The 10,885-nt window shown below is 41.7% G+C and overlaps 1 protein-coding gene across 1 annotated transcript in view; it reads right to left on the minus strand.

The window, feature by feature from the left end:
- Nucleotides 1-4,718: 4,718 nt before the first annotated feature.
- The window catches only part of LOC130082935 (protocadherin alpha-C2), a 6,335-nt gene continuing 168 nt past the window's right edge, over nucleotides 4,719-10,885 (minus strand). The window contains exons 1-2 of the mRNA XM_056247874.1: nucleotides 8,525-10,885; nucleotides 4,719-5,125 (exon numbers count right to left, since the gene is read on the minus strand). The exon at nucleotides 8,525-10,885 is cut by the window's right edge and continues 168 nt beyond it. Of these exons, the coding sequence (XP_056103849.1) occupies nucleotides 5,102-5,125; nucleotides 8,525-10,885 (2,385 nt within the window). The 3' untranslated portion in view covers nucleotides 4,719-5,101. The remainder of the gene's footprint in view (nucleotides 5,126-8,524) is intronic.

A 10,885-nucleotide genomic window follows, 5' to 3' on the forward strand; every position in this document is an offset into this window, starting at 1 on the left:
CTCTGGAACGGGCATGGCCTCTGCCTCTGGAACGGGCATGGCCTCTGCCTCTGGAACGGGCATGGCCTCTGCCTCTGGAACGGGCATGGCCTCTGCCTCTGGAACGGGCATGGCCTCTGCCTCTGGAACGGGCATGGCCTCTGCCTCTGGAACGGGCATGGCCTCTGCCTCTGGAACGGGCATGGCCTCTGCCTCTGGAACGGGCATGGCCTCTGCCTCTGGAACGGGCATGGCCTCTGCCTCTGGAACGGGCATGGCCTCTGCCTCTGGAACGGGCATGGCCTCTGCCTCTGGAACGGGCATGGCCTCTGCCTCTGGAACGGGCATGGCCTCTGCCTCTGGAACGGGCATGGCCTCTGCCTCTGGAACGGGCATGGCCTCTGCCTCTGGAACGGGCATGGCCTCTGCCTCTGGAACGGGCATGGCCTCTGCCTCTGGAACGGGCATGGCCTCTGCCTCTGGAACGGGCATGGCCTCTGCCTCTGGAACGGGCATGGCCTCTGCCTCTGGAACGGGCATGGCCTCTGCCTCTGGAACGGGCATGGCCTCTGCCTCTGGAACGGGCATGGCCTCTGCCTCTGGAACGGGCATGGCCTCTGCCTCTGGAACGGGCATTTCCAATATCCGAGCCAGACGCTCCAGATAGTCCCAGCTCAGGAAGGCAGACGGAACGTTAACCGTATCTCGCTGGGCAGACGGGACGTGGACAGTCTCTCGCTGGGCAGACGGGACGTGGACAGTCTCTCGCTGGGCAGACGGGACGTGGACAGTCTCTCGCTGGGCAGACGGGACGTGGACAGTCTCTCGCTGGGCAGACGGGACGTGGACAGTCTCTCGCTGGGCAGGCGGGACGTGGACAGTCTCTCGCTGGGCAGACGGGACGTGGACAGTCTCTCGCTGGACAGATGTGCGTCCCCTCCTCCCTTTCCGTCCGTGACGGCGAGAAGTTGGTCCTGAACTGTCTCTCACTGGCCCAGGATCGAAGGGGGGCCAGGATGGAGGGTGGTGTTGAACCTCCTCTCTACCACCTCCTCCTCCACGACCTCCCCGAGTCCCACGAAAAATTACCAGGCGGGTCCCCTGAAAATTGGTCCTCTCCCGCTCAGTGGCTGGGGAAGAGAAGTTCGAAACCATACCGCTGGAAATAGGTTTTGGCGAAGTCCTTCCGTCACAACAGATCGTCGAGAATTGTGTCGATCCAAATGTAGCAATACTATAGTCCGGGCAATCCAAGTCATCGTCATCCATGCAAGCGTCATAATCCCAACAATCAGAATCCTCCTCACCCATCGTGCTGAATCCTCAGATGGCTGGTTCGTTCTGTCACGGAACGGGTTGGGAAAAAGGTGTGAGGACTCAAGTGCAAACAATGGGTATTTATTAAGAAAATAATAACACATAAAACAAGAACAAAAACTCCCTCGTGGGGGAAAACTAGATAGAAAACAGGCAGGATACAAGATACACTAAAACACGATTAACATGAACCAGGGTAACATGGACAACGAACCAGCACAGTACTGAGAACACAAGGAGATTAAATAGAGAGGCAAACAAAGGAGGCTAACGAACAGACAGGTGGGGCAAATGAACCAATAATGAGATAACAAGATGGGCGGGGTATACAATGACAAGAGAACACATGGTACCAAACAACAAACACCCAAGTGCAACACAAGACAGGACAGGCATGTGACAGAGTTTGAAAGAGGGGGTGGGAAATTTTCCTTTTCAAGCAGTGGTGAATTTTTATTTGTTTGATCATCAGTGTTTTTTCGATTATTGTCTTTTGTTGTACATATTGTACACTTTTTCATTGTATGCTTGAAATAAAAAATAAATAAATAAATAAAATTAAAAATATATATATATATAAAAAATAGGAACAATTGAACAATTGAACTGAATTGAATTGAATTGAATATGCTAATTTGATGCTAAAAAAAACATTCATTATTATTATCAATGCTGGAAACAGTTTTTTCAGGATTCTTTGATGAATAGAAAGTTCAAAAGAACAGCATTTATTTGAAATAGAATATTTTGTAACATTATAAATGTCTTTACTGTAACTTTTGATCAATTTAATTCATCTTTGATGAATAAAAGTATTGATTTATTGTATTTCTTTCCCCTAAAAAAATAATAATAATTCTTGCTGACCCAAAACGTTTGAACGGTAGGCCTAGTGTATATAAAAAGTATGCTTTCTTATTTTTAGTTCAGAAGACGTATAGGCCTACTAATAGCACACTTGAATAAAATTATATAAGGGCAAGAGATAAATATATTTTATAGATATATACATGTGTAGTGCACTCTAAATTAAACATGGGATAATGAAAAATTAAACTTTAGAACAGTTTAAATGGTACTTCTGTGTTTTGTTGCTTCGGGTGGTATTATATCAATAACAAAGAAAAACACTGAGCAAAGAATTCTGAGTTCCGTGTCTGTTGTCTGTCACGTCAAGTAAGAGACTTTACGTGCGACAGTACAGAAGCCGTGGCAGACCAGCTACAGCACGTAAAGTGGCCTGTGGTGAGATACTGATCGCGTTGCATCTGCAGTCTGCTGTGCCGAGCTTTGAAGTGCTAAATAACCCCCACTAGTGGCAGAAATTAGACGGTGTCAGCAGCATTTCTCTCCTGCCTATACAATACCAGATCACCTAGGTTGTGTGTATATCCTTGACTTCCCAAGTCAAAAAGATCGAAATCCTTAAGAAATACACAGACAAATTATAGAAGCACACCAACATAAATTTGAAATGGGCAGCTCATTGAGACTGTCTAATTATTTTAATATATTTTTTTAATGTGTATTTTATAACTATCGCTTCAGTTAGAAGATGTTTGATGCGATACTCAGATCTGTACTCTGAATCACAGTATAAATCATGTGTCAAGGCCTGAAAACATACGTGCATGAGAATCTGCATGTGTGTTTTAGAAAGAGAGGCAGAGAAACGGGCAGTTTGACAGTATGAGTTGGGGAGGTTAAAAAACGGTGTGCTTCTCTAAATCTGAAGAGAGGGAGGTGTTGTCATGGTGACTGTTTCTATGGAGGCAGTGCTGCCTAGGTCAGCACCAATGAGACGGACGGTGTGTTTTGTCATTATGTGATCACACACACACTCTCACAATTCAAGACAGTGAGTCTGAAACTCCAGAAATATACTGTAAAAGCTTTTATTTACAGCTGTATTTACAAGCAAAGGGCAAATCATACCGTCCAGCAAGGACACAAAGGCATTGTTTACTTTGTTTGCATAAGGACATTTCGCAAGTAAAGGCAACAGTAAGTAAATACAAACACCGAAACGAGTAACCCAAGGCATGTCGATGAGATTGTGATGTATGAGTATATGCTAATAGTATTACAATACTAAACTTCATCCAGTTTTGGCTGTTTTAAATTTCAGGCACACTTTTCTCTGCCCTAAGGCACACAGCAGTTTTTTTTTTTTTTTTTTTTTTACTTGTGTCATTTATCTCTAAATTCTCAAATCTGCTGTTAGGAACTCCAATTTGAGCTGTCACCTTTCAGCAAAGTAATTTCAACTGAATTACATGGCTTTCAATACTATTATGGTAACTTTGAGTGTCATTCGTGTTCTGGTCACACAGCATGTTTCAATCTAAATACAGAGTTTCAAGTGACCTACATTGCTGTTTTCCCCCTCTCTTTTTCTCCTTGTTCCTCCTACACCACATTTTCTTGCACTCCTTTCCACCTTCCCACTCCTTCTTCATAGCTGCGACAAATCATTTTTATATAAGGAAAGGAATGTAGTTTGAATTTCTGTAATGGTATAATTAGGTCTACATAATAAGGATATAACGAAACTGCCAAATATCTCACCACATATAATAATTTCTTAAAACATTGCATTAAAGAAGCAGCATTAAATACATTTTTTCTTGTTTTCATAATACAAAACAATATAAACTTCAAAAACTTCAGTAAACAAGGCCATAAATGACACTGAATAGCAATTTAATAATACAATTGTTGATTCTCGTACAAAAAAAGTATATATTATTGTTGTCAATTATTCATTTTTGTGGCAGGATAATATTCTGGCACTGGCTATATATCTGCAAAAAGCTAGATTCATACTTGTTTTTACCTTTTTTTGGATTTGCACATTTTTGTCTCCTTGGTTTTCAGTAAAAATTATGGCACATCACTATGGCAATTGCCATGCTGATGTAATTATTACTTTATCGGATTTAAAATACTTTAATTTTCAAAATGCTCTTGCCAGAGAAAATCAAGTTTAAGCCGTTTACAGGGCAGGAGAAAAATAAACATGAATCTATGTGTGCATGTGCACTACATAGATGTCAAACCAAATGTTTCGAGGTATAGACCATGCCTGCTCATTCACTTGTGCTCATCTGATCACAGCTTTCTCATCAGCGCATTGAAACTATGCAAAAATAGAGCACCATTGATACCAGAACTTTGATCCATCTTTGTCTTTGTAGTTCATATTATACTGGAACCACAAATGGGTGAAAGTCCAGGTTCTTCTGGTAGTCATGAATTACCACCAGTATCTCTCTCTTCTGTCATAGAATCTGTATAGAAATCTTTTAGATACAAAAAATCCATCTTGTTTGTCTTAGCCATGCAAAGTCATGCTCAATGTGATTACAAATGGCTGACATATAGTTCTTAGACCCAGCATTAAATCACCACAAATATGAATTAATGTCTTTCTCTGACACAATGTTGGTCTTGGTCTCCGAAACTGTCAATTTGAATTAAAGTTAATTCTTCAATTCGCCCAAAAGGCAACGCGAAGAACAGTAAGCAGGAGAAGAAGTGATAGTAAAATAAGTCAAATGAATAAATCACAGTAATAAATGAAAGGACTAATCCTATAAATGAATATAAAACATGAACGAATATTCAAAATGCTCTCTTGAGGCTACACACACAGGTTGCTATTTAAAAACTCAAATTAGACCCCTTGACCAATTCGTCTTGAATCTAATGAAACCCTGAAAAACGGTTTAGCAGAAGTTCAATCTGTCCCTCATGGACAGAGCCTGGTGTGGAAGGTTGTAAACCATCAGTCAACATGTCCAGATCATGGTAAATCACTGCTTGACTCCTGTCAAGGGAAGATAACACAGTTAATCCAACAGTCAAGACTGCAGAACAGAATGTTTACATTTTATATTTGGCAAAGCAACTTACATTGCATTCAAAGATCTACATTTTATAAGTGTGTGCACTCCCTGGAAATCAAACCTTGCCATTGCTATAGTTTGAGCTACAGGAATGCTGAACTTCATGTATTTACAGTATATGGCTCTTGAATAGTTTAGTTGTTGTTGTTTTTTATAGTAACATGGGACATTAGGTTTTAGAAACAAAATAGGGTGAAAAACATAACATTACTGGGCCGACCCTGTAAAACATGTCACCAAACGCTCAGAGAAGACCTGCCGTCAGATGGGAAGGTGTCGATTTGTCGCCGGAAACTTGCTTCACTATGCGTTTGCGCTGAAGGAACCAATGATGAATGATAGATTTAAACCTCCAAATGGCAAAATATATTACAAATGTACTTCAATGGACAAGAAAATACATTTCCAATCTTAAATACACAAAAATACATTTTAGGTATATATACATTATATTGCAATTTTATGTGCAATCTCTAATTTGAGAGATTGTAGTCTCATATTTATTGTACAACAGAGACTCTAAAAAGGTTGCATATCTGAGTATGAGTGTGAGGGATAGCAACCATTTAGAGACAGCTCAGAAAAAGCTCTCTGAGACAGATTCGGGCTGACGTAAAAAGTCTTCCTTTACTTCACAGCTCCATCACTGCATGTCACTCGTTCTCCCACTCACATCCAAACTTAGACACATACTGATGCATTAACACTGGGTGTCCAACTTTATGTATAATAAATATAAAAAAACGGATCTGTTTTGTTGCTGTTTATCGTTTACAGTACACACTTTTTAAACTTTTTTTCTTCCAAATGTCCTTTAACAAACAGGCCCAAAGTCATTTTCAGTGGATGTTTAAAGTCAGGTTTACACTTATATATTTAATGTCTGATAATCAAAATGTGCCTTAGTGATTTTGAACAATATTAGTTTATTTATTTGAACCCTCTTAATATTTGCATGTGGGTCAAAAATGACCAAAAAAAAAATGTATTTAAATGAAATGATTGTACTATATTTTAGTTCGATAATGTTTTTTTTTTTATTTACCATTTTGTATGTTATGGGGGGTTTGTGGTACTAAATTATATTCATGCAGTAGTTATAATCCATTTATTCACGTTTTGAGCATGGACCCGAAAACTTAAACTTTCGTAAATCTTGAATGCTTTGGATCACAGACTTTGCAGACTTTTTTCTGCTCTGTTTGTAAAGAATACACTTAGCAGATTATTGCTGAAGTTTAAAAAAAGTGAACTTAAAAAAGTATATTCCAAATATACAGGTCCTTCTCAAAAAATTAGCATATTGTGATAAAGTTCATTATTTTCCATAATGTATAAAAATTAAACTTTCATATATTTTAGATTCATTGCACACCAACTGAAATATTTCAGGTCTTTTATTGTTTTAATACTGATGATTTTGGTATACAGCTCATGAAAACCCAAAATTCCTATCTCAAAAAATTAGCATATCATGAAAAGGGTCTCTAAACGAGCTATTAACCTAATCATCTTAATCAACTAATTAACTCTAAACACCTGCAAAAGATTCCTGAGGCTTTTAAAAACTCCCAGCCTGTTTCATTACTCAAAACCGCAATCATGGGTAAGACTGCCGACCTGACTGCTGTCCAGAAGGCCATCATTGACACCCTCAAGCAAGAGGGTAAGACAGAAAGAAATTTCTGAACAAATAGGCTGTTCCCAGAGTGCTGTATCAAGGCACCTCAGTGGGAAGTCTATGGGAAGGAAAAAGTGTGGCAAAAAACACTGCACAACGAGAAGAGGTGACCGGACCCTGAGGAAGATTGTGGAGAAGGACCGATTCCAGACCTTGGGGGACCTGCGGAAGCAGTGGACTGAGTCTGGAGTAGAAACATCCAGAGCCACCATGCACAGGCGTGTGCAGGAAATGGGCTACAGGTGCCGCATTCCCCAGGTCAAGCCACTTTTGAACCAGAAACAGCGGCAGAAGCGCCTGACCTGGGCTACAGAGAAGCAGCACTGGACTGTTGCTCAGTTTTGCATGTCATTCGGAAATCAAGGTGCCAGAGTCTGGAGGAAGACTGGGGAGAAGGAAATGCCAAAATGCCTGAAGTCCAGTGTCAAGTACCCACAGTCAGTGATGGTCTGGAGTGCCATGTCAGCTGCTGGTGTTGGTGCACTGTGTTTTATCAAGGGCAGGGTCAATGCAGCTAGCTATCAGGAGATTTTGGAGCACTTCATTCTTCCATCTGCTGAAAAGCTTTATGGAGATGAAGATTTCATTTTTCAGCACGACCTGGCACCTGCTCACAGTGCCAAAACCACTGGTAAATGGTTTACTGACCATGGTATTACTGTGCTCAATTGGCCTGCCAACTCTCCTGACCTGAACCCCATAGAGAATCTGTGGGATATTGTGAAGAGAAAGTTGAGAGACGCAAGACCCAACACTCTGGATGAGCTTAAGGCCGCTATCGAAGCATCCTGGGCCTCCATAACACCTCAGCAGTGCCACAGGCTGATTGCCTCCATGCCACGCCGCATTGAAGCAGTCATTTCTGCAAAAGGATTCCTGACCAAGTATTGACTATTGAGTGCATAACTGAACATAATTATTTGAAGGTTGACTTTTTTTTTTGTATTAAAAACACTTCCTTTATTGGTCGGATGAAATATGCTAATTTTTTGAGACAGGAATTTTGGGTTTTCATGAGCTGTATGCCAAAATCATCAGTATTAAAACAATAAAAGACCTGAAATATTTCAGTTGGTGTGCAATGAATCTAAAATATATGAAAGTTTAATTTGTATCATTACATTATGGAAAATAATGAACTTTATCACAATATGCTATTTTTTTGAGAAGGACCTGTATATTCTAAATTTGCGGTTAATATCTCCAAAAAATGAGCTTTCAGTATGAATTTGTTTGTGCGCAGTACCCAATAGATGAAATTCATCTATTATTCATTTCCAATGCGATGATCATTTTTGACCGCAACCAATACAAGTGTGACTATTTTTTTCAGGACCATTTAACCTTTGTTGTTGTTTTTTTTGTTGTTTTTTATGTTCACCCAGCAAGTGCCAAAACCTTTACCAAGTTTCGTACCACTCTGATGAAGTAAATTAATTCTAAAAAACTAAACAACATTTTTCAGTCAAAAATTACCGAACAGCACCAGAGGGTTAAATGTTTTGCTTAAAAAAGTGTCCTTGAGCTATATTTATTTCAAATAAATGCACTTGGCTTGATGTTAATGCAGACTTGTTTATGTGTGTGGCCTATGAGTACTTTTTGGGGTCACTGTATGTGCATATAGTGGTTCCAGTACCTGTAAAGTGGAAGACCTTGATGCACTGGTCTCAGTCAGCGTAGCACTTCCTGGGATACTTGACACAATAAACCCTGTTCCGTTAGGAAGGGGCTGCCGCACCACCACCTTCCCTTTCCTAGTCTCTGCCAGAAACAGACTGTACCAGTAGGCATCACTTGAGATGAGAGTAGAGTCAGCGATGGTGGAGGAGTTCCTCTGGCTGAGGATGCTGTTCCTACCCTGGGGAGCCGCTTGTGAGGGCTTCGGTTCCTGACATTTCAGCACGATGATCACCAGGATGGTAATGAGCAGCATAAACAACACCGACCCCAAACCGATCAGCAAGTACAGGTTTAGATCAGTGATCAGGTCGTATCCGACAGGAACCTCTGTGGTTTCGGTTAACTGCGTGACCACTTGGTCCACTGTGGAGATCTTGATGGTCACCGTGGCGGAGCGAGGAGGTTCTCCGTTGTCTCTGGCTATGATGATCAGGTGTTGATATTTGGGGTCTCTGTAACTGAACATCCGCGTGGTTCGTATCTCGCCGTTGTACTGATCGAGGCTGAATAGTGGTGTGTCTGTGATCTGCAGGAACTGATATGTTATACGAGAGTTCTGCATGGAGTCGGCGTCCAACGCGATAACCTTGGTGACCAGGGATCCTTTATCGCTCGACCTTGGGATTTTTTGCTCTATGACAGTGCCCTGCGGACGCCAGGGAGAAACTATGAGGGGCGTGTTGTCGTTTTGGTCCAGGATGATGATGTGTACGGTCACATTACTGCTAAGAGGAGGGAGCCCAGAATCTCTCGCTTCGATGTGAAACAGAAACTCCTTCTCCATTTCGTAGTCAAACGTGCGTAAAGCGTAGAGGTTGCCATTTTCAGGATTGATGGAAAACAGCATGGACATTGAGGTGTTGGCTATCTCTTTTTCTATGATGAAGTAAACCAGATACTGATTTTCATGCAGGTCTGGGTCATGAGCGGTTAGTGAGGCTAGCAACGCTCCGGGCGCGTTGTTTTCCATCAGATGAATGGTATAGAGGGTTTGAGGAAACATTGGGCCGTTATCATTGACATCTTGAATTGTAACACTGATCGTTTCGTTACCGGTCAGAGGAGGGCTTCCTCTGTCAGTCACGTGAAGAGTGATGTCATAACTGTGGATTCGCTCACGGTCAAGTGATTGGGTAACTGTTAACGCAAAAAAGTCTTCCGATGACTTATTAAGTGCAAAAGGTAACATCTGAGCATTGTGGATGGAGAGAACAACTTTGCCATTATCTCCGGAGTCCCTGTCGCTCACGCTGATGACGGCGATCACCGTTCCTACAGGGTCATTTTCTTTTATCAGACTCTGTGATGATTTGATCGTAATCTCAGGATGGTTGTCGTTTAGATCGGTGATGAACACTAATATTTTACACTGACCTGAAAGCGGATTCACTGCCTTGTCCTTGGCTTCAACATACATCTCAAAACTCTTCACTTCTTCAAAATCGATCACATCTTTTACTCTTATTTCTCCACTGCTAGGATCCAAAGAGAACTTTTCTTGTGTTTTCTCAGATGTGTATAAAGTGAAAGAGTATATGACGTCCGCATTGACACCCTCGTCCAAATCTGTTGCATTCAGCTGCATAATCAGCGTCCCTATAGGTGCATTCTCAATGAGGTCAACCGAGTAAACTTGTCGATCAAACTGAGGGGCGTTGTCATTGATGTCCAGCACTTGAATGATAATGCTGGCCGTGCCTGAACGCGCAGGTATGCCGCCGTCCACAGCGGTGAGGGTTAGTGTGTGGACGGCCTGTTTTTCTCTGTCCAAGCTAGCTTTTAGCACTAGGTCGACATATTTAGTCCCGTCACTTCCAGTCTGGATTTCAATGGTAAACTCGTTACTTTCACTCAGGTAATAGGTCTCGATCGAGTTCTCTCCAACATCTGCATCCACCGCGTTTGTTAAAGAAAATCTCTCTCCAGGTGTTGCTGATTCCGAAACATCGAGCGGTATTCTCTCCCGTCTGAACTGAGGCGCGTTGTCATTTATGTCCATAATTTCCAATTCGATATTAAATATGCGTACTGGATTCTCAATTATCACATCCATCTTGAGGAAACAGAACGATGATGTTTTGGCCGGGCATAAATATTCCCGGTCAATTTTCTCAGCGATAAACAGTTCTCCGGTATCGTTATTTATTTCTAGGTATTTCTTGCTATGAATATAATCCAGCTTTACCTTTCGTTCCAACAGGCCATGTGCGTCGAGGCCCAAATCCGAGGCGATATTTGCGATCACGGAGCCCACTGGAATTTCTTCTGGGATGGAGTATCTTGTTACAGCCGAGGCGAGACTCCACAGCGCGGAGAG

The sequence above is a fragment of the Rhinichthys klamathensis genome, unplaced genomic scaffold (assembly GCF_029890125.1).
Source record: "Rhinichthys klamathensis goyatoka isolate OS25496 unplaced genomic scaffold, OSU_Roscu_1.1 h1tg000050l_1, whole genome shotgun sequence".
Taxonomy (NCBI): Eukaryota; Metazoa; Chordata; class Actinopteri; order Cypriniformes; family Leuciscidae; genus Rhinichthys; species Rhinichthys klamathensis.